A 24,081-nucleotide genomic window follows, 5' to 3' on the forward strand; every position below is an offset into this window, starting at 1 on the left:
TTTTGCCATAGGAAGGTGTGTAGAACTTTTTTAATGGTCACAAAGAATTCTTTTGATAGTTAATGGGGAGCATCTGGAGTAAGTAGAGCAGCTTCGGTAAGATGACCATTTTAATGGTGTTCAAACAGCCCATCCACGAGATGGTAAGCTTTGTCCACCGGGCAATATCTTTTTGGAGCGTGTGTAGTATGGGGGGGGGGGGAAGTTGGCTTCAAATAGGTCACCTAGGTTTCGAGATACATTGATGCCCAGGTACCGCATTGTGGTGAGACTGACCTTCATACCTAAAGGTGCGAATCTATCAACCTCTGAGTCCCTACTCTTGTCAATCGGGAGGAGGACCGATTTTGCTGTGTTAATTTTCAAGCCCGCCAGTTTGCCAAGTTCCTCAATTATCTCCATAGCAGCCGGTATCGAATTGAGGGGGTTGGTTGTGTGTAGGAGAATATCATCTACATATAGGCTAGTTTGTATTCTTGGTCCCCAACTGTAATTCCCTCCACCCTTTTGTCAAGTCTTAACTTCTGCGCCAATGGTTCAAGGGACAGCACAAATAGTATGGCGGATAGTGGGCAGCCCTGTCTGGTCCCTCTTTCCAGTGGAAATCATCTTGAGTAGCCACCGTTCACTGTCATGGAGGTCATGGGAGATGAGTATATTGCCTTGATGGTGCGACAGAGTTTGGGGCCGAGACCTATCCAGACCAAGACCCTTTCCAGGAACTCCCAGTCCACTCTATCGAACGCCTTTTCGGCGTCAAGCGATAGGAGGATTGGGTCGTCACTCCTCCCCTGCGCCTCATGCATCAGGTCTAGTGTTTTCCTCATTGTATCTGCTCCCTGTCTTCCTATTACAAAGCCGACTTGGTCTGAATGTATTAATTTAGGTAGGTGCGTTTCTAGTCTGGCTGCTATTACTCTTGCATATATTTTGCCTTCTATGTTGAGGAGTGATATGGGACGATATGATGCACAATGTTTTGGGTCTCTACCTTCCTTCGGAATGACTGTTAGGAGGGCCTGGGCAAAGGACGGGGGTGCCCGTCCCGTTTCAAAGATATTATTGAATAGGGTGACTAGGAAGGGGGTGAGGAGCGCAGCGAACGTTTTATAGAAGCCGGGTGTAAAGCCATCATCTCCTGGTGCCTTCCCCGACTTAAGACGCTTGATGGCCTCGGAAACTTCGTCCCCGTTAACTGATGTGCACAAGGCTTGCCGCGAGGAGGGTGTCAGCTTGGTCTCCCTTCTCGTAGTACTGTTGTTTTAGGTATTGTAAGGTCTGAGCTACCCTACCTATTTCCAGGGCTTTTAGTTCCTCCCTTAGGTCTTTGGTTTCGGCAAGGTGTCTGGCTCTGTTTTGTGGGGACGTCTGTGCTAGGTTTTGTGCTGTGTCTAATTTCTTTCTGATGTTAGTCTCCAATAAGGTGCGTTCTCTCTTCTTACTCGCTCCCTCTCTGATTAGGATCCCACGCCAAGTGGCCTTTCCTGCTTCCCATACATTTACTTTTGTGACTTCACCTGTGTCATTGGTTATGAGAAATTGTTTAATTTCATTTTCCAGTTCCTCCCTGAAAAGCACATCCGACCAGTGTCGTTGCACCTCCACTTTTTATTGCTACGGGCTAGACCATCCCAGTCCATGTCCACCACGACCATGTCGTGATCAGACCACGCAATGGGGTGCATGTTTGCGATCTGCTGTATTCTCATTAGGCCCTCAGAGAGAAACACATAGTCTATTCTTGTGAGCGTATCGTGGGGGATGGAACAAACGGTAAATTCCTTGTCAGATGGGTGTAAATGGCGCCAGCTGTCCGAGAGGCCGTACAAGGCCAGGGTCGCTTTAATTTCTACGTGGTCTTTTGTCTTGGGAGGGGGGGGGGTTGGGAGATGTTATGTGTGGTTTGCCTATCTATGGTGCTGTTCATCCATGTGTTGAAATCCTCCCCTACAATAGTGTGACCCTGCGACTTGTTGAAAAGCCATTCGGTTGTTTTAAGAAGGAATCTCTTTTGACCTTGATTGGGAGCATAAATTGTGGCAAGGGTTCTTACTGTGTCCCGGATGGATCCCACTATTATCATGGCACTGCCCTCTGTGTCAGACCAGGAGTTCAGGATCTTCATGCGGAGGCTTTTTCGGATCAGGATTCCCACCCTGGCTTTTTTGGTGATGCCTGAGCTCCAATAAGCATCCCCACCAGACTACTGGGTATCCTTTTCTCGCTGTCCCTCTGGTATTTTGTGTCTTGTAGGAACATATCAATGTTGGACCTCTTGAATTCTCTAGCTACTAATGAGCGTTTTGTGGGGGGAGTTTAGGCCTTTCACATTGAGTGTGCATACTTGTAGCATGCGGTGTCTAGGTGTGGTCGCCATTGTTATTTATATGCGTGGAATAGCCAAGTAAGTGCGCCTGCCTCAATGTCTGTGATCTAGGTACCTGCCACATGTCTGGATTCTTGCTAATGAGCGGAGTTTTGCTTGGCCCTGCACGGGCTGAGGCGCATTCTTGGTGTTCTGCCGTAAAGAGTTCGAAGTCTGCCTTTCCATCCCTCTCCCCCTCTTCCTCATCCGTTCCCACAGACTCCTCGAGTTGTACTCCCCCCACCCTCCCCTCCACCCCCCACCTATGCCGCATCCGATTTGGCCGGGATATGTTCACTCAGTCGCCCTCGGACCACCAGCGGAAACCGCACCTTGAACGGTCCCGATCTCATATACATTTCGTCATAACCATGAGCCCCCAACTCTCCCCCCACCCCCTCTAGATTATATAAACACATTAACAAACTGAACCGTGTTTCAACCATAGAATCTTAGTCATGTGAGCCAGATAATAGAGTCCTAATATGACATTGTATGGGCAGTTTCAGTTTTATGTTGGCTCTCAATACCACCTCCATTTCTCGCTTCACCGGGCCACCCCCAGTCCTCCATCTCCCCCAGGACCCTGCGGAGCCCATGGAAATGCATTGGTGCACATCGTGTGTGTTTCTCCTTACCATTGTCCATTTCCTGGTTACATCACCTGGGTCGAGTAGGGCGATGTGAGGAGGGTGACAACCCACCCCTTGTTTGGTGATAATCGATGGGTGTCCATCCAACGTTTTCAGTGGCTTCTAGATAGCCATACGATCCCTTATTTCCTGCCAGTACCTTGGTTCACAAAGGTCTGCTGTCATTCCTCAGTGGTAGGCTGTAATTCGAGGATCACCTTTGTTTCAGTGTTACCTTGCTCCGACGTCGCCGTCAAAAGTTTCTTCGCCAGAGAAGTGATCGGGTTATCGACAGTCAGTGTTCCAAATCCGGGGAGTTGTTCATCCTCCTAAACTTTCTGGATTCGCAGGTGCCTCTTAAGGCAAGTGATGACCATGGTAGTGGATTAATTGGAGCAAACCTGCCCTCCCTTTCAAACAGGATAACCCTACAGATGTACTGGATAAAGGTCCTCGAAGGGATCCTGTCTTACCCTTTCATATCTCTTTTTAGAAGAGAGTAGGTGCCAATTGGGAAGCACCAGTGTCAAGTTTGGCAGCAAATAAGAACCTGACAAGGAAATGCCATCCAAGTAATGACCCCAGCTACTTATCGAAACACCCTACCCCAGAAAGTCTGCTGGTGCAGGCAGCAACTGCTACCTCTAAACGGGCTTGGTCAAGAAAAGTATTTTCTGCTGGGAGCCTGGCTCTTAAATCAGCCAACTACACATGTGCCTTGTTGTTTCGGGAGCCACAGGACCTCTGCCAAGTTGTGATATACCACTGCTCTGTCCATTTTCACCCATTGTTTATTTTGCACAGATTCACCCTCTTGGAGCCATTCTCAAATTACCTGCAGCTGCATAGCCTCAAAGTACTGTTGAAAGTTCGGCAGGACCAGCCCTCCCTCCCGTCTAGGCACCATCAATAATTGCCTACCAGTTCCCTGAAGAAGCCTGCTGGTATTGCCTGGGGGATTGCTTGAAAAAGATATAACATACGGGGGAGTGTGACCATGTTAACTGCCGCTACCTGACCCATCCACGACACCCGGAGGTTTCTCCACCTATGAAAATCACGCTTGATGTCCTTTAGCAGTGGGGGGTAGTTGGCGGCGTACCGCCCTTGAGAGTTGGTGTGATTTTTATTCCTAGATCTCGAATCCCCCCCACCCACTCCCCACCTAGGCTCCATACAAATAGGGTGGCTGTCCTCAATGAGTCACGCATCCCTGCTTTCAAGAGCTCCGATTTGCCCACGTTGATCTTTAGGCCCGAGACCTTTGCAAACTCCTGTAACAGGCTTCTACTAGCTTGAATAGATTCCAACGGCATTGTCAGGGTCAGCAACATATCGTCTGCGAATGCTGCCACTTTCTGAGCGGTCCCCCCAAATGGAATGCCCAAATGGAATGCCCTGCATCGCTCCCGTTTCCCTAATTGCTTGCAAGAGTGGTTCCAGATAGTTTGCATATAACATTGGGGACAGAGGGCAGCCCCGTTTTGTGCCCCTACTCAACTTAAAGGGTCTTGACATAGCCCCATTCACTGCTATCCTCGTGGATGATGTTTGATAATTGGCCTGCACCATTTTCAAAAACGCGCCCCGCCGCCCCTAAACCCCCCCCTAACTCGCCCCAGGCCCATCTTCTGTATGACCCTGAATAGGAAGGACCACTCCACACGGTCTGATGGCCTTTTATAAACTACTCCCCCCCCCCCCCCCGGTCCGGGCACATCAGCTCCGGGAGGAAGGGCCTATTTGCCAGGATCTTCGTATAGATATTGGCGTCAATATTTATCAATGCAATTTGTGCGACATCAGTTCCTCGGGGTCCTTGTTGGGCTTAAGAATCAATGTTAGCTTAGCTTCTTCCATAGACAGGGTTATCCTCCCTGCTTGCCAGAAGGTGTTAAATAGGGACGTCAGGTGGGGGGGGCTAGCTCTGCTGCAAACATTTTATAAAAGGCTGCAGCATAACCATCCAGGCCCGGGGCCTTATTTGATGGTAGTTTTCAGATCACCTCTCGTACTCCTCCTTCCGTGATTTCCCTTCCAAGGATTTCTAGTGACGTCTTCCCAACTTTTCCCAACGTCACCTTTCCCAGGAACTCTGCCTGCAAGTGGTCTTGTGGGCTCTGTGATGTATATAGGGATTCGTAATATTCTGCCAATGTTTCCTGTATCTCTCTTGCAAGTGTGACCCGTTCCCCTTTCTGTTCTTGAGAGCCGTAATCGTATTACTAGAATTGGCCCCTCTCAGGAGGAGCGCAAGGAGTGCATCAGTCTTATTGGCTTTTGCATAATATTTTTGACGAACTCCAAGGAGCGCCCACTTCAGCTTTTTTTCGTCCGGAGGATCTGCAACTGCCCCACTGCTCTCCTGTATTCACTCATGGAGGCCCTAGTCGGGGTTGCTCCCATCTTTTGCCTTGTTGTCTCCACCTCTGCCTCTAGCTGATCTTCCAATACCTTCAGCTGTTTTCCCCTCTGTGCCCTTGCTGCTGTCAGCTCCCCCCTAAGTGTGGCCTTGAAGGCATCCTATCTTATCCCTTCGCTCGTATCCCCCTTCCTATTTTGTATGAAGTCCCTAATTTTCCCTACCGTTTCTTCTGATTACTGGGTCCCTAAGGAGGAACCTTGGGTATTTCCATCTCCACACCCCCTCTTTCCTTGCGCCCCAAATCCATAAGCATAGATACCACCTTATGATCCGCTATGCCAATGGGGCCCGTCTTCACCTCTCCAATCTGACCCATCAGACCCGTTGACACCCAAATATAATCTATTCTGCACTGCGATCCATGAACCCCCGATAGGAAGGTGTAGCCCTCTTCAACTTTTTGCAGTTCCTACCAGACATCCCTTAGCCCTACTCTCCCAATCCTGTCCTAGAGCTCTGCAGACATCACTGCACCCCCTCCACTCCCCGAGTCTCCGAATCTATCTTGCGCCCTGTCCCTGGCTATGTTGAGATCCCCCAGTAATACTATTTGCCCCATGCCTTATGTTCCAATACTCCTAGGACCCATCTCAGGAATTACTCCTGGCCTGTATTTGGTGTGTACACTACCGCCAGGGTATATTGGTTGTCTTGGTATGTTCCTTTAACTACAATGTACCTACCCTGCTTATCCCTTATAGCTTCGGCGACCCTGAAGTCCACAGAGTTTCTGATGGCTAAAGCTTCTCCACCAGATCTGCTCTTCCCAGAGGCATGCAATATCTGATTGAACCCACACAGCTTCAGGCGTCACTGGTCTTTTAGCCTGAGATGTGTTTCCTGTATCCCCAGAAAGTGTGGGCCCTCTTTCCTTGTAAATTGTTCCAATTTCTTCCTTTTGAGGGGGGTATTACGCCCCCTAACGTTGTGTGTTAACCACTTGAACAGGTATCAGCCTGTGCTAACTCCCCGCTTGTATGGCCCTCTATCCTTCTCTCCCGTGGGTGCCCCCAGGCTCCCTTTGCTCGATCCCGCCCCCCCCCTGCTCTCCCTTGTTGTCTCCTAGGAATCCCCGAAACTCTGCCTGCTGCATCCCATGTTCTGTGTGAAATCCGCCCCCTCCCTCTTAACACCCTTACCCCCACCCTCACTGGAGGGACTTGCCCTCCCCAGTTCCCCACCTCACCTGCCTCAGGCATCCTGGGGCGGCCGCCGGGTGTTGTGGACCTTCTCCGCCCCTTCCCTTCTGTTTTAGACATCATTGCCCCTCCTGTTGGTCCTTTTCCCCCGGTGGGAACCTCCGGGGTGGATGTTTCGCTCTCCTCGCCGTGCCGGGCTCTCGATGTACTATAACATGCCTTTGACAGGTCTTTTTGGCATGAAAAGGCTGATGAAAGCCTTGAGAAACTGCAGACCTCAAAGGCGGCAGACCTCAAAGGCGGATTAAGTCCTTGGATGCTGCTATTGGGCACCCTCTAACTTATCAGTCCAGAACATCTTGGAGGGATAGATAATTTTGCTACTACTCAGTTGGAAGAGCGAGAGGAATGGCTGGTCAGAGAGGCCAAAGAAGATTCAGTCGTGGTGGACGAGGGAGTGGTGCAAAGACCACCCAAGCAGCAGCCTCTTTACCAACAGCCACTGCTTCAGCCGCCTAAAAAACCTCTGAGGTCTTGAGTCACGACACTCCAGTGGGAGGCAGACTGTCTCAGCATCTGAAAGAATGGTGACATTACTTCGGATGCTTGGGCACTTCACACCATAGTCTGCCTTCACTTTATTCAGAGACCTCGGACTCATCCACCAGGCAGCCATTCTTTAAAGGTTCCAGATCCATTTCTTGTGCAGGAAATGTTGAACCTGCTAGAGAAAGGTGCTATAGAGACTGTATCTGTAGCAGAGAGGTAAAAAGGAAGGAATGCTCCCTATTGCCGAATCCCCAAGAAGGATGAACACTGAGACCCATCTTGGACTTGAGATGCTTGAACAAGTTCCCCAGGAAGGACAAGTTCAAGATGCTCAAACTTTCTCAGACCCTTCAGGCCCTCCAAATCCAGGATTGGATAGTGTCATTGGACCTTCACGATGCTTATTTTCATGTGCCAATCCATCTCAAGCACAGAGTACCTGAGATTCGCTGTTGGTGGTTCTCGTTATCTGTTTCGAGTTCAGCCCCAAGGGTATTCACCAAACTGATGGCGGTGGTGGCAGCGAGTTTCAGAGGGGGGATACAATCTCTACTCCTACCTGGACGATTGGCTGATCAGGGTGCGTTCTACCGAACCAGTCCTGGATCATCTGAACGTCACCTGTCGCACTCTCCGCAGACTGGGATTCTCCTTCAATTACAAGAAAGTCCCACATTACCCCATCTCAAAAAGCTCTGGTTCATCGGGGCTGTACTGGGTGCATCCTTGGCGAAAGAGCTTGCCACCCAAGGTGAGGGCTCAAGACATTCTGCAGATGGTCACCAAGTTTCAGAATGCTCAGCGTCTCCAGGTCTTGGAATTTTTGAGTTTGCTTGGCCTCATGGCATCCTGCATTTTTCTGGTGCCAGAGGCTCGCATGAGAAGGGGATCCCTTCAATGGGCTCCCAGGACACAATGGTCTGTTCTCATGAAACATGTAAGACCAACTTCCGGTTCCAAGCATGGTTGCACAGGATCCCCTGTGGTGGGCCTGCAAGGACAACATTCTGAATGGAGAACCTCTTTGGCAACCATGGTCTGAGATGACAGTAGTGACGGATGCCTCACTCACAGGGTTGGGAGCCCCCATGCCAACATCTGACAATCGGCAGTCGTTGGTCCAAACTACACATCAATCTTTTGGAGCGGAGAGCAATCTGACTTGAGCTGAAGACTTTTCTGCCCTCTGTTCGGGGAAAGAATGCCCTGATAATGACCAATAACACAGTGGTCATGTACTACCTCAACAAGAGCGGTATAGGGTCACTAGCACTGTGCAGAGATGCAATGCAGCTCTGGTTCTGGGCAATTCAAGAAGGAATCTTTCTGTCAGCAGTTCACATAGCTGGAGAAAAGAACATGGCAGCGGACGCTCTGAGCAGGCAGAGCACTGTCTCTCACGGGGTTGGGGTGTGGGGGGGGGGTAACTAGCTCTGGACATCCTTCAAGAAATCTTCTCGCTTTGGGCAACCCCTTAAGTGGATCTGTTTGCGACCAGTGTCCACAGGAAGTGCGAACTGTACTGCTCCAGGGAATTTCCCCAAGAGGAGCTCTAGGAGACGCGTTTGTGGTGTACTGAGTTTCCACTACTGTACGTGTTTCCTCCAGTCCCTGTCATTCCTCATGTGATCAGGAGGTTGTGAAGTTGGGGAAATCCATGATCATTGCCCCGGATTGGGCCAGGGCGACGTGTTGGCCGAACCTTCTCAACGTCCATCTGCCCTCCAATACGTCTTTGACAAAGAGAGGACTTCTCTCGCACGAGGAGGCCATCCAGCGGTCAAGACACACTGCCTTCACGTATGGTTTCCGAGAGGCTGAGGTACAAGGATTGGGACCTCCCGGATGAGGTAATGGAGATTTTGCTTTCTGCCAGAAGGCCAGTAACGAAGTCTTTGTACCGCTGCCATTAGAACAAATTCTGCCTGCAGCTGGTGCAGGGACAAGAATGTGGACCATTTGCAATACACTGGAGGTGTTATCCTTTCTGCTGAACTTGGCCAATCTTGGGCTGCAGGTTGGGGCCATTTAAAAGTTATTTGGCAGCGCTTTCCATCTTCAAGGGCTCATCTGAGGAAACCTCATGTTTTAAGATACCTTTTGGTGGCACAATTTCTGAAGGGGCTTACTAATGTGTTCCCTCACTCCCCTTTTTAAGGTTCCTGTTTGGGACCTTAATCTGGTTTTAAAATTTCTTGTGTGCACCATTTGAACCATGCCATTCATGTCCATTAAGGTTATTAATGTTCAAGACCATCTTGTTGGTAGCACTATCAGCTCGTAGAGTGAGTTGCAGGCACTATCCTCTAAATCCCCATTTACAGTATTTCGTAAGGACAAGGTCGTCCTAAGGGCCAAGCCTTCATTTCTTCCTAACGTCATTTCAGACTTTTATTTGGGACAAAAGATTGTTACCCACTTTCTATCCTCCACCTCATCCTGACAAGGAGAGGTTGCACAGGCTCGATCCACAAAGGGCAATCGGCTTCTACATTTCAAGGTTGTCAAAACTTTGTGTGGAAGACCAACTATTCATAGGTTATACGGGTCATAGACTAGGACAGGCTGTAACAAAGCAGACCATATTCAGATGGATTATCTAGCTATTGGAGTGCTACAAGCTGGTGGGCAAGAATTCCCCCAGTAAGCTTGAGGGCCCATTCACTTAGGGGCATGGCTACCTCTGCTCTGCAAAGAGGTGTCCCTATTAAAAACATTTGTGAGGCAGTTTCTTGGTCTACAATACACTTTTACTAAGCATTACTTCCTTCATTATACCTTAAGTCAGGATGGAAGCATTGGAAAAGCTGTCCTCCGTCCTGTTCATGGATACCATTGATCAAGATGTGGAATACGTGGGAGGACACAATCCATTCAAAGAGCAAGTTACTTGCATTCTTTCGATTGGATGTTCCTCCCATGTATTCCTCATCGTTCTCCCAACCCACCCCTCGGTAGAAATTCCCAGGTTATTGTAGTTTTCGCTCCTTCAGAGACTAGTACGGTCAAATCCGCGTTGAAGTGTGTCGTTCTACTTGCGAATGACATGAGAAAACAGAACTGAAGCCAACCACGCCCTCTGCCGAAATGTTCTCCAAAGCAGCTGAAGTTTGATATTGGAGATAACAAAGATGAGGAATACGTGGGAGGAACATAGAAAGAATGTTAAAAGGGGTAAGTAACTTGTTCTTCTATATTGACCACTGCATGAGACCTACCCCCCCCCACTCGTGACCGCCGTCCCTCCTACCCCTATCCCCCACTGAGGCGTTCGACCGTGTCCCAACCATCCTGGCCACACCAGCCAAACCACCAGGGATGCAACCCCTCCCCTGATGGCAGTACTCATCTTCCCTGCCACTTCCTACAACCCCCAATTTCCACAGTGCCACCTGCACCACCACACAGTCTACGTTCCAAAGTCGCCTGTATCACCCCTAACTTCCAACTGATTTCCACCTCCCCCCATCAACACTGGCGAGCAAATTTTAAAACCTTGCCGATTTCACCCCCTTCTTTTTCAACCGGGGTGGGGGAAGAACCCAGGAGCAGGATCCGGGGCCCAGCAAGAAACCTAGGGGTCAGCACAGTCCTCTTGGGCCCCCTTCATGTGCCATCTTTCTGGGGTGATGGGGTGTTAAGCTTCTGGAACTTTATAGCTCCTTGTACTTTGTGCCTGCCCAGTGTGGAGTTTGGCGCTCACGGTGAGGGTCTACTTTGCTTCTGTCTTCCACTTGGAGGGCTCTGCGGCCTCGCCAGTTCTTCTGTGATACGATTTGACCTCCTGCATGACCAGATGGTATCCCTCCCACTCAAACACCAGTGCAAACTAGTATCCCCATCTATATTCCGCCCCTTCTGGTGGAGCCACTTATTGTGGGCCTTGCATTTCTTACGCATCAGAGTGTGAGCCGACAAGTCTTGAAAAATGCCCACCCTGGGGGTCGTCATACCCAACATCACCCTTGCGCTGTGCCTTTTTTGGGGATTTTTGCCTTGTCGCCGTAGCAGTGCAAACGTGCCAGGACCGAGCGCGGCCCTCTGCTCCCTTGCCCAGCACGATGCACTCTGTCCAGGGTTACAGTCTCCCCCCAGAGTCCCTCCTCGGAGCCCAGGGCCATTCCTATTTCTTATATTTTGTGTTCCAGGCCAGTAGGATGGGACTCGCCTACCGCCTCCTGCAGCTCGAAAAACCAGAGGTTATGCCACCTCTCCTGGTTTTCGATGTTGTCTACCTTGAGGCGAAGTTCCTCCTCCCGTCTTTCCACTTAAAAGAAGCGTCCCTCTGTTTGTGCTTCTAGGATCCCCATTGAGGCCTGGCTAGCCACATCCCCTCCACGCTCTCCTCCAGGGTATCCACCCTTGCCGAAAGATCTATCACCTTCACCCCTATATCTGTGTGCATTCCCTCTGATCTCCTCCAGGATGGCCTGAATGTAATATTTAATTGTACCAATCGCCGCCGAGCAGTGATGAGGGCCCCCCCCCTCCTCCCTTGGCAATATTTTCACTGTCCTGGTAGCGATACTGCGCTAGGGTTCATCTCAGGTGATCCACCTATGTCCTTCCACTTCCACTCCGGGGGTTGAGCAACCTTCGGTCCCGGGCAGACCCTTCCTTGCCCCTTCCAGTTCTCAATGCCTCTGTGGGCCGGACCAGATCAAGAACCACTCCTCTTCCCTCCCCCAAAGCTGCTGGGCGGCCACCGCGATCGGCCTCTCAAGGCCTGTCCTTCTCCCTCCGCTTCCCTCGCAGGCCTTCCCGCTCCTCCTCACCCTTACTTCACGGGGGGGGGGGGGCAGGGTCCACTGTGTCTGTGATCTGGAGGCCACCCATTACTCTCCTCCACTCAGCTCGGGCCCCTCAATCAATCGCTGCAGCAATGCCTCCTCCATTACCACAGATCTCTGGTCCTCTCCTACCACTCCATCAGGGTTTGTCCCCTGTCCACTGACGCAGCCCCCCAACAGATCCCTGTGGGTATCCTCTCCACAGGTCTCCCAGTGCACTCACCGGCTCCTGGAGTACACAGAGGGTGATTAGATGTACACGAGGGCAGGCAGCAAAACTAGGGAACTCGGTTTCTTAGTGTTCAGCCCTTCCAGGTGCCGGGGTGCTAAAGTAGTAACGCTGAACTCCCCTCTTAGAAACCTGCTCTTCAACTTATCGGGCCCATTGGATGCTTCTGCAGCTGCATTATCACCAGTGGCTGTGTCCTCCCGTGGGCCCTGGACCTGGCAATTGAGACCTAGATTCACCCACTACTGGCCCTGCAGCCACTTCACATGCAGCTTCCCACTTAGGCACTGCCTACCTACTTAATTTCCTCTGTTGCTGCGTTCCCCTGTTCCCACCATCCGGCACAATGCAACCGCAATACCATCCACCAGGGGTGCTGCTGCTCTTGGCCTCCGGCTAGCAGTGTTTATCGGCCCACCTGCAGGCAGCTCAGCTACTGCAGCTCACCGGCTCCTCAGAAGCAGCTCCTCCTTTGCTCTAGACGACCACGCTGCCTGCTCAGCTCTGTGGGCCCGTTATGGGTTCGCTGCCTCTGCACCAGCCTCCTTGCCTTCTCCAACCAGCGCTGCAACGTCTAGGCTCCCTCTCCGGCCGGGACCTGCCCCAGTCAGGAAGTTCTTAGTTTGCCTTTCCTTCAATACCTGTTGCACATCAGTGCATATGTTGTTGAAGGAACCCAGCACCAGCAGGGCCCCGTTAGCCCTTTGTGGCTGAGGACAGTGGCAGTACATGGACCACCTTGCCTCACAAGAGGATGCCTCTCAAAGACTGGAGTAGCATGTTTCACCCATTGAAGCCTTCATGAAAGGAACCAAACGCCTTTGCACCCAAATTCCTGTAGTTGCGTATAGACTTGTTGAACGTCTACTTAACTAAAATGCACCCTCTTAAAATAGAATTAATGGGAAAATACTTTGCAAAATCTTTTTTATACAGTTTAAATAAGAATCCATTAGTGCATTGCAGTAATGGATGTAAAAGAAGCCAGTTGGGTGGTAGCAAGTGATGGAGGTTTATTCTGCATAAAAATGAACAATATTTACCAGAAGGAAACTACCTTCCAACCCAAACTTCCACAATGCAGAACATGAGAAAGCGAATAATTGACCAAAACTGAGAATTGAGTCCAGCATGGCAACAGGGTAGATGGAAAATAGAGCATGGATAATGGCAAGAAAAACGGTGTGTACATTTCTGTCAAGGAAAAGGGGGGGGGGGTGGTACATGGGCACCACCATTAAAAAGCAGAAGAGAGATGCAAGGTTTTGGCATGTGAGCTGGAAAAAATGGTTGGATTGGAGAGGGGTGTGACAGTGAATCAAAGCACTAGAACATTTGAAGACAAGTAAAAAAGAGGAAGTTTCTGGAAAATTCCAAAATGGAGCATTTAGGCAACATTGAATGTGAAATGGGCACAAAATATTGTAATTCGACAGACAGTTGGATCAGCGCTATCTCATTCAGAAAACGGTCCCATGCAATATAATATTGCATTTATAACATGCCTATACACAAGCGTTTCAAGGCGCGACGCAGCAAAGGAGGGAAGACTGAAGTGCACAGGAGGGGGGAGAGGAAAAGTGCAGAGCGGGGGTGGGGACAGTGCAGTACAGGGGGTAATAGAATAAATAAAAACAATAAGAGAAGTAGGACCAGCTGGTGGCAAGGGTAAGTGCAGACATCAGGTGTCAAGTGCTGGTGGGGGCTGTAGGGATACAGAAAGCAGTACCCAGGTGCGGGGGTTACCAGGGAGGCAGTGCAGGTTTGGGGACCTGGGCCCAAGATCAGAGGGTGGCCAGGTTAACAATACAGTTTCAGCCAGGAATTCAGCAGGGGAGAGGAGGAGAGAGAGCCGAAGCAAAGAGGAAGGTTCTGAGGTGCTTCCGGAACCGGAGATGGTTCCCCTCAAGTTTCAGGGAGGCTGTTCCAGATGGAGGCCCCAGCCGAAGAAAGATCTACCACCAACTTGTTGCTTCGAGAAGCGACTGATCCTGAGGGGGTTTGAGGCGGATGAGTGAAGAGCTCGAGAAGGAAGATATTTAGGAAGAGAGAGTGAAGGTATTGAGGCCCAAGAAGGCCTTGTGGACAATGCAGAGGGTTTTGAACTTAATCCTCGTAGGCACTGGGAGCCAGTGCAGAGATTTCAGTCCTGCAGAGATACGATCCCTGTGCTTGAGGCCAAGGACAGGTCTTGCAGTCCTGTTCTGTATGAGTTGTAGAGGGCAGAGAGTAGAAGCAGGCAGATTTAGAAATCTGATTGTTTAATTCCACCCTGGTGCTTTTGCATTGTCTGAATGCCACCTTTTCACCAGTATATATTTAGATGGCAGAAAGGCATATGATGTGCAGGCAGTAAGCTCTGTGTCTCCTCAAAGTAATCCTTATTCATATGTCACTTTTGTTTGAGGATAGGGGGGGGTCTAACCTAGCCCAACCTACCCCTCCCACCCGTCCCCCTCCCCCCCCAAGGCCAAATGCTCTCTCTGCCCAAAGCAAGCCCACCCTTCACACTGCCAGCTGCACCTCAATATATAGAACAGTTTCTATTTCTACCAGTGGCCTAGAAATAGTATACAACATTCCTTGCCCAGGTTTCCTGCCTGGAAGTTGGGTGCCACCAGTCCCAAGCAGGGCAGTGAGGCATACAATGTGCCCGCTGGGAGATTGCATCCGTTTGCCGTCCCTCTCTAGGCTTTCGTGGGTTAATCTCAATGTTTTCCGGACTCGTTTCAAGAAGGGTCAACAGTTTATGGACCACAAACCACCTGAAAATTGGGTGGTTTGATTCTCCATACCAGTTTGTCCATGCTTGGTGTAGCTAGTTATTGATCTCTATACCCCATTTTGATTACCAAGAAATTCCGATTGCGGTCTCTTTTGGATCTAGCAAAGTCATGTTGTTGGCATTCATAACCTAGATGTTGTCATCCACACTCTTGTTATAGTGATTACAGGTTTTTAGAGGTCCTTTAGTCTTGTGAAGGAAAGTGGGGAGCAAACAACTCTCGAAACCTCAGTGAAGAGTCCCTTCTTGGAATGCGAAGGGAGCTCAAGCAGATGTAACTTTTCTTGAGGATTGCCATATTGCTGACCTTTACAGAGCATCGACATGGAGGCCTGTTCGTATCTTCACAGGGTGCTATTGCTTCTACTCTCACTTGAAATTCAGCTCTCAAGTCAGTTGGGTTTCTCTGTGCAAATGTTGTCTCTTCCCAAAGAGTTCCTGTGTAACTTCCCTTTATTTATGTGCTCTCAATTGACCATTTACTTGAAAGAATAGTTTTTAATCATGACATGTAATCCGTTCTAGAGTCTTGCTCTTTAGTATTAATGGTGTGCCTTGCTGTTTTCTCATTTATTTTATAGTTATTAACGAAGAAGCTGCAATGGAGTTCATTATTTGGAATTCTAGTTTTCCCCTTTGGGTATTGTGAGGAAGTGACTACTTCCTTCCAGGTTTACTGGCCATTATTTTGGCTTCCTCTGAGGGGTAGTGTCTCTGGATACTTGCCAGTGCTGCCTTTTTATCTGACCCTGAAGTGCTGTCATGAGGCTCCCCTGGGCAACCCCCCCCTCCGCAGAGGCTAGCAATAGAAGTTTTACTGCCCCATTAAGAAATGAGGTACAGTGTTGCTCTACATTTGCTGGCATGTAGAAGACTGCAGGCCCTTTTAGAGAAGGTACTATGCACCGCCCTACAGCGAAGGGGTGCACCAGCTACTTTGACTCCCTAAAAAACGGGCAAATACTCCCTGAAAATAGGGAGTAAAAATACTCGCAACAAAAACTAGCAAAGAGGCACTTAGAACCTTGTGCCTCAGCTTTCACTCGTAAAGCTATATGGATATGTTTGGACCAGTAGTGTACGTAGTGCCACAGGAAAAAATAGTTCTAACTGCCTGATCGAAAGAAGCAAACCTGTATATCTTAATGCGTATGAATAACTAGGTGCAAAGAAATAATTATCACTAAACATTTTCTGGTTAAAACATATTTTACTTGCTTATAAAATACTCCCGTTGGGAACTGAACTTTTACACTAAAAAAACATTTTACTCCCAACTTTAAAAAAATAGGGAGTAAAATACTCCCACTTCCAAATCTTATCTGGAGCACTGCCTATGCGCAAAGAAGAAAATGGGTACTCTTGTGAGCGACTCGCACCTTTCATGCATTGAAGGTCATTTATATGCAGAGTTGATGCAGGAGGCTGGAAGTAGAAAGAAGTCTTCATGAGTGGTTCACTCTATTGACACATGACACAACCGTATAGGGTCATATATGCCGGGAGGGTGGCCTGGCCAATTAAAGGCTCTACTAATCTTAATACATACTCTGAGATTGAATCAGTCCACCTATGTGGAAGAGAATCGCTAATCTCCAAAGAGAGAATCTTGATGCTAGTTTTTAATCCCCAATAGTCCCCTAGCCCCCTCCCCAATTTCACATAGTGTAATTTCCCCCTCCACACTACTTGCATCATGCCATTGCATTGTTTTTCATTGTTCCAAATTTCACTCTTCATTTTCAGCTAGCTGCGGTTATTCCCATAATAATCCTAGTTCTCTCTCACATCAAACAAAAAAAGGAGATTTTCATTTCCGAAAAGTCTCTCCTGCAAAGCACCATGGGAGGTATACCTATAGTATACCTATAGTTTTAGAAGAAGGCGGCCACCCCTTCTCTATCAAATATTTAACAAATAAGTATTGGACCAAATCACCCCAGACCCCTCCTGGAAATCTAGGCAATGCTTAGTACCGAGGTTGTTTGGTATCTGGTCCAGTGGTTTTTGAGCAGAATTTGGGATTTTTCTCTATTGGAAATGAGTGGAGAGCAGGCCAAAACAGTTTTAAAAAAAGAAGAAGAAAAATTACATTTTTTTTCTTTTTTTTTTAACTTTCTTATAAAAACCTTTTCATTTTGAAACAGATCTTTACCTAAACTTCCAGTCTGGTAGATCCTGTCAAACATTTTGTTTGCAGAATTTCAGCCAAATCAGTCATACGAGTCAAATGCCATTAGCAATTCATTTTTCGGGTTTCCTATGTATCTCGATATTAGACTTCTAGTGCTGTGACCTCTGACCCAGATAGGGTTTTTGAGTCATTTGTCCTAGTTTAGCCTCTGAATCAAAACCATAAATGCCTTCTTTAGAATTTGGCGACTGCCTGATTGTAGAGGTTATCGAAATCGCTGAAGGTTTCCAATATATCCACATTGCCAATTTGGGTGTTGGTGTTTCTTTTATGGCTACAGTCATTAACTATTCTTTTCTGGCTTGAATAACATGTGCCCACTTTGTTCGATCCTCCATTATATTTTGTAGTAATCGTATTTTGGCATCTTCTGTGCATTTTCTGTTTTATTCAAATGTTAGTTTCATTAGCATTTGAGGGGAGTGTCTACAACATGAGAAATCATTCTAATTGAATTTTACAGTTTTTGAGAGCACTTTAGCTGATTCATTCTTCTTTTGGGCGACTTATTAATTGCACCTGTCAACTGAGTGCCAACGTTAATTTTTATGTTTTTCTGAGGGAGTGGGTGAATCTAGAGTTTGAGTAATAGAACCATGTATGGTCTGAGAGAACAAATGATGTAATTGCCACATTTTTGTTGGCTAGTAGGTAGTCTACATGGAAGCTAGACGTGTGGTTTGGAAAAAGTGAACCTGTTTTTCGTGGTTTACCGTCTCTAAGTGTAACAGCTTGTGCTTTTTAAGTTATTTTAGTCCAGCCTTAGAGGGCCCTTTCTCCTATGAATGTAACCTCTGATTTGTGGTTATGGGTCTAGAATAATGTTGCAGTTGCCCTCCTTAATTAAAATATTATATAACAATAGTTCATTGACCTTGCTCAGTAGGTTTCAAAACATAGGGTTGCCCTGTTAAGACCTATTGATAGCTATTGTAGATGGTAGCCTTCTGAGACAGTGTTCAAGTGGGATTTTCTGTAGTAGTATCATTTTGATAGATGGGTCTTTTGTAATCTTCAATCTCCTTTCACATGGGTTAATTGGCATATATACTCTCTTCTAAGCTTAAGCTTTGTAGAAGCGATGTAAGATGGTTGGTTAGCTATAGAAGGAATTCTTCAGCAAAGGCACGCTCCAACTGATGTACCCAAGCATGGGCTGCAGTTGTAAATAAAAAAAATTAAAACTGAAATGGGTTTCTTTGTGGTGAGCAGTTGGCCCTGTGAGCCAACAGTGCTTTAAAATTTAAAATGCGCACAAGCCTTTTTTAAAATCTTTTTTTTTGTATGATTTATTATTTTTTAATTGGTCTGGTGTCTGGCATTGTGACAGGGAAATATTCCAAGAATTCCTCCCAAGCAAACTATAGTTATGCGCAAGTATTTAGTTTGCATCCTTGTTTGTGCTGGTCTATTTGGTAATTTTCTGATTTTTGGGTTTTCAGGACTTTATTGCTACTTAGACGCCGATTTCACAATGGTCGAGTATTATGATGTCCTTGGAGTTCATAAACATTCGTCACCAGAAGATATTAAAAAGGCGTAAGTTATGGTTTTAACCTCTTTTTTTGTAAAGTGTATTCCTCACCTGCACACACATCCCATGCTAACCGTGTTCCTAATGTTAATTTATTTGCAAGTGCAATTATTTTGATATTTGCAGGCTGTATTTCATAACTGGTTGGTGGTTCTCTGTCGACTTTTTGAACAATTGTTTGCAGTCGTTTTTTAGAAAGTGAAATGAAGTGGGGGTGCGTGTGTTTTGTATAATCATTTGTAATGCTATGTTAAACAGTGTGTGTATATGTAAAGCACTTCATTCAGTTTCCATAGCTTCTTAGGAAAGAGGCAATATAGAGTATAATAGACTGGGACAGCAACTCTGTTCGGGTTAAGTTAGACTTCCCATTAGAGCAGTTTTCAAGATATGTATTAAAATCTGCACAAAAATGTTCAAACAAAATATGCACACCCACTACTCTTGGCCTACCCATCAAAGCTCCTTTGCTTATTGACTCCCTATTTGTAACCCCATGGTTGCATCTCCCTTAACCCCAAATTACAACACTGTCACTTCCAGCTAGATGTGCACTTTATAAATTGTATACATTCATCCTTCACCTGAGTATTTTTGTATATATATTTTTTTATTTTACTTAAAAAGTGGGCAAAAAATACCAATATAGTCTGTGCTAGTTTATGCTTGCTGGCCTAGTCATAATTCCACTTGAATGCTTTATAGCCCAATATTGCTTTTTTCCGGCTTGGTGGACCACGAACGATACTAATATTGCGCTTTCGCCAAAGTGCTGTACATACAACCTATTTACATCCAATTTATCACCCTAGCGAATTTTATCAACCTTGGAAGGATGAAGGGCTTAGTTGTCCTTGCAGGGATTTGAACCTGCAAACTACAGGTTACATCAGCAAGCACTCAATCCGCAGAGCCATCTCACTGGCAATGGTGGCACAACCATATTGGCTAATTGAAAGATGGCTAATCTGCCTGGTTTCAAATGGAGGCCTTTAGTCTGTTTGGATTTTACGAGGCCCATAGATGCCACCCTGGCAAAAAAATGAAAAGGGCCATATTGCATCTCCAGAGGTCCTGTCTAACACCAGGAAAGGACTAATGGGGGGGATGAGGGAGCAAGTTCTCTAATTTCAAGCCAGATCCACAAGCTCCTGCCATTTATGATCTGGCTCAAACACACGAACCAGGGCCGCTGAGTTGACAGTGCCCATGGATCTGCCCTGATCGGTAGCTATATCCTGTGGCTTCAGGGGCCTTGGAGGATGCCCGCTTGGTGGTGAATGGGGCAAGGGCCTGCCCAGTGACTCCTTTACCTGGGGCATGCTCTCTGGGCTACTGGCCACTTTGCCCAATCTGTGGCTGGACCTTCTGCTGCAACACTTCTGAAAAGGAGCATGTTGCTTTCCCTCTCCACATCAAATCCTTACATATGTTCTGGGGAATTGGGCTTGTCCTAGAGTAGAGGGTTGCAATATAGACGCAAATAGGAAATGCATTTTGGTGGCATAGTTTACATCTCTATGCACCCTCATGAGCCTTGCCTACGGTTCAAGGGAGCCACAGGCAGAGGGCTGCAATGTGCCTCTTAATGCAAAATTCAACGGGCAGCAGTTTGGAAAAAGTGTCAGGACCCCATAGCAATCAGAATGGCTGTCTTTCGGCTACCCAGTGTGGTTGCCACTTTTTTTTATTTATTCGGTTGTATTTAGTTTAAGAACAAACTTTTACAACTTAAAAGAATCACAATACTGTAAAACAAGTACAAGAGCACCATTATGTTACCATGTACAGTAAAGATTTGTAACCGAATTGGACTTGCAATACAATTAAAACACGTTAAAATGAAAACCGATTACATGCAATCACCTGAAGAGTAAAATTTAAAACACGAACAGTCCATTCCTGCTATTTTGTGCAAATAGCAAAATGTGCAAGTATACAGAATTGTTCTAATCCTGCTGGTTTGTGCATATAGCAAGTGTGTAAATTCAACTCTGATCAGCTTTAAAATTTAAACATTTCAATATTGCTACAGCCATGATTTAAAGGCGCAATTGATTATGACACAGTATAGGAATAAATCCATAAACTAATTATATTGGCGCACCCATAAAAGTGCTAAATAAGATACACATCTGAAGATGGGTGGTAAGCTTTTTTTGTAGTACTTAAATGAAGAGAAGTTGAAATCAAAAACCCAAACCTATTCTTTTGTCATTATGATCGTATTCATTTTTACAGAGTTCATCACAGATAATAAATAAGCGAGTTAAAGACAAAACTAAAGAAGTATTGGTTCCCCACATGCAACTAATCCAAAGCCGTTCTCTAGAGGAGCCTGTACTACCAATGTTGGTTTTGCCAAAAGCTATAATTCTTTGGTTTTCAAAATGGTCGCAATAGATAACATTGTTAAGGTTTCAATTTGAGAGTAGCACACACGAGCAACAAGCACCCATAGGGTGTTCTTGTTTGTTTATTTATTTTTTGCAATTACTTTTTATTGAAATTTAACAAGAGATAAAGATCAAACACAACTCGGAAAACAGTCAGTAGCCATTCACCAGAACCCGGAAATACAACAAAGAAGAAAACTCCTCTCCCACTCCCCCAACCCTCACCCCAAACCCTCCAGCCCGACCTTCCAGAAACTCAGGAGCCGAAGTGCTGAAGACAGGTATCCTTGTAGTAGAGAAATTGATAACCAGATAAAGATAATCGTATCTAAGTTCAGGCAACCACTCCCTTTAGATGTTAGTTCACGCCTAAATCGGTGTCCTCTTGAGAGGGTATAATGCCAAGTAATTCCATACTTCTAGGGCACCAGGCTCTACGTGCTCTCTTTCAAAAGGTTCAACAAGGGAGACCAACCCGACAGAAATTTCCCATGTCGGCCCTGTAAAGCATGCGAGGGCCAGTCCATGGCGACAACTGACCACAATCTCTCCACCCATTCGTGCTCTTGGGGAGGGTCCTGTGACCTCCACCTGTGCGCCAGTGCCATTGCTGCCGCCATCATCATAATGACGTACACCATACGATCTGACTTCCTAGGTATGACCAACAGGCTTCGGTGGAGGCCTAGCATCAAGAGACCTCTGTTGCCGATGAGCTTAACATCTAGCACTCTTTCAGTGGCCTGGTGGATACTCCCCCAGTAAGCGGCCAACTTCGGGCAATCCCACCAAATATGAGCCCACGAGCCACGCTCGCCACAATTTCTCCAGCATAGGGGTGAGGTGGATGCCAGCATTTTATTAAGTCTGACTGGAGTTAAGTGCCATTGATGGATCAGCTTCATCCACATCTCCCGGGTCTGGAGAGATCTAATTAATTTCGGGATCTGCTTCCATAGTTCCTGCCATTCGTCCTCGTCCAGTACAACACCCGTGGCCTCTTCCCATTTCTCCATATATGCTCTGCGTGAAATGTCCTCTCCCATTTTAATATCCTTGTAAATGGATGCCACAAGACCCCTATCCCCCTCATGTGTAGCTATGTACTGCTCGAACAGAGTCAAGGGCCGAGTGCCTGCCTGCTTCTGGACTGGGTGGGACAACCAATGTCTCAGCTGCATATATACAAATCTATGGGATTCCCTCAACCCGAACTCCTTACACTGCTGGAAGTCTTTCAGCTTATCCCCCTCAAACATATCTCGAATCATCCGGCATCCCCCCGTGCCAATCTCCGAATGCTAGGGTTTTATATCCTGGTGAGAATCGCGGATTGTCATAAAGTGGTGTGTAAGGGGAGGGAAAGGTATATATGCGCCCTCCCGATTGCTGCATCCCAAGCCCGTCCTACCGTCTAAGTGATTTGGCTCCTATACATCTGAGGGGGTCGATCTTCTTTCGGGAGCCAAAGTGCACCCTCCAGACTTCCGGCTACTACCACCCTGTCCATAGGTCTCCACGGCTTGTCCCGGTCGTCCTTCTGCCAATCCCGAAGAACCTTCATCTGGGCCGCTAAATAGTAAACTCTAAAATCGGGCACCCCCAGACCTCCCCGACAGACAAGAGCCCTCATAAGAGTCGCAGGCACCCTGGGCCTTTTGCGGCTCAAAGAAAGGGGTTAATAAGAGCATGTAGGGCTCTAAAAAAAGGAGTCGTGGACCGCCACCGGGAGAACTGCAAAAAAATATAGCAATCGCGGCAACACCGCCATTTTAAGGACATTAATGCGCCCAAACCACGAGACATACAAAGGGCCCCAGCCAATCAGCTTGGACCTAATTCTCGCTAACAGCGGAAGATAGATAGCTCTATCGAGCTTGTCTACTGTTTCAGTAAGGTGGATCCCTAGATATCTAAGACCTCCACTTGCCCACCTGAAGGGCTGGCCCTGTTTGAGACTTTGTTCTGCTGTTGCTGACAGATTCAGGCCCAGGATCTCTGACTTGTTTATGTTCACTTTCAATCCCGCTACCCGCCCGAAAATATCTACTGCCTCCTGCAGCGCTGCAAGTGAAGGAACAGGGTCAGTCAACATGAGTAAAATATAGTCTGCAAATGCTTATGGGTTCGTCCGCCAAATACCATGCCCTGTATCCCCTTGTCCTCCCTTATCGCCTCCAAAAAAGGCTCCAAGTGGAGCGCATTGAGTAACGGGGACAGGGGACAACCCTGCTTTGTGCGTCTTTCAATTTGCCCTAAGGCCGACACCCGTCAATTGATCGTTAACCGAAGGGATGGATTCCGATAGATCGCTTTTATTCGGGCCAAAAACTTGGGCCCAAACCCCATCTTGACCATGGTGGCAAAAAGGAAGCGCCACTCTACTTGGTCAAAAGCCTTTTCCGAGTCAACTGCCAGAAGAAGGCCGGGAATCTCTTTTAATATGGGACTTCTCAACCAAGTGGATTACTCTCCGTATATTGTCGCCCGTCTGACGCCCTTTTATAAAGCCCACCTGATCATTATGTATCAGTTTGGGCATGAGGGAACATAGTCGGGAAGCTCGGATTTTCGTATAGATCTTTGCCTCCACATTTGAGTGCAATCGGTCGATAGGATCCACAATTCTCTGGATCTTTATCTTGCTTATATATAAGCATCACTCTGGCCTCATCCATAGAGGTCGGTAAGACACCGCACCCACCAACATAATTGTAGAGCCTAGTTAGATGTGGGATTAAGATCTCTTTGTGATTCTTGAAGAACTCGACCATAAATCCGTCGGGCCCCGGGGATTTATTCGGAGCGAGCTCGGAGATCGCTTTCCTGACCTCATCAGTGGTTATTTCCCCCTCCAGTTGATCGCTCTCATCCCTCGAGAGGACCGGGAGCTCAACCCTATCCAGGTAGGCCTGTTGCAGTGCGGGGTCAGGAGTACTGTATTTATAGAGGGCAGAGTAGTATTGACAGAACTCTCCCTCCACCGCTGCAGCATCTGTAATTCTTTGGCCTCCCTCCCCCTTTATGGCTAGAATTGTTCTAC

The 24,081-nt window shown here is 47.4% G+C and overlaps 1 protein-coding gene across 4 annotated transcripts in view; it reads left to right on the top strand.

Moving 5' to 3' along the window:
• DNAJB6 (DnaJ heat shock protein family (Hsp40) member B6) overlaps positions 1–24,081 on the top strand; it is a 739,852-nt gene that overhangs the window by 55,066 nt on the left and 660,705 nt on the right. For all 4 annotated transcript variants that reach the window (XM_069647974.1, XM_069647976.1, XM_069647975.1 and 1 more), the window contains exon 2: positions 18,551–18,647. In XM_069647974.1, the coding sequence (XP_069504075.1) occupies positions 18,583–18,647 (65 nt within the window). In that variant the 5' untranslated portion in view covers positions 18,551–18,582. The remainder of the gene's footprint in view (positions 1–18,550; positions 18,648–24,081) is intronic.

Source organism: Ambystoma mexicanum, chromosome 2q (assembly GCF_040938575.1).
Source record: "Ambystoma mexicanum isolate Mex_15411 chromosome 2q, UKY_AmexF1_1, whole genome shotgun sequence".
Classification (NCBI taxonomy): domain Eukaryota; kingdom Metazoa; phylum Chordata; class Amphibia; order Caudata; family Ambystomatidae; genus Ambystoma; species Ambystoma mexicanum.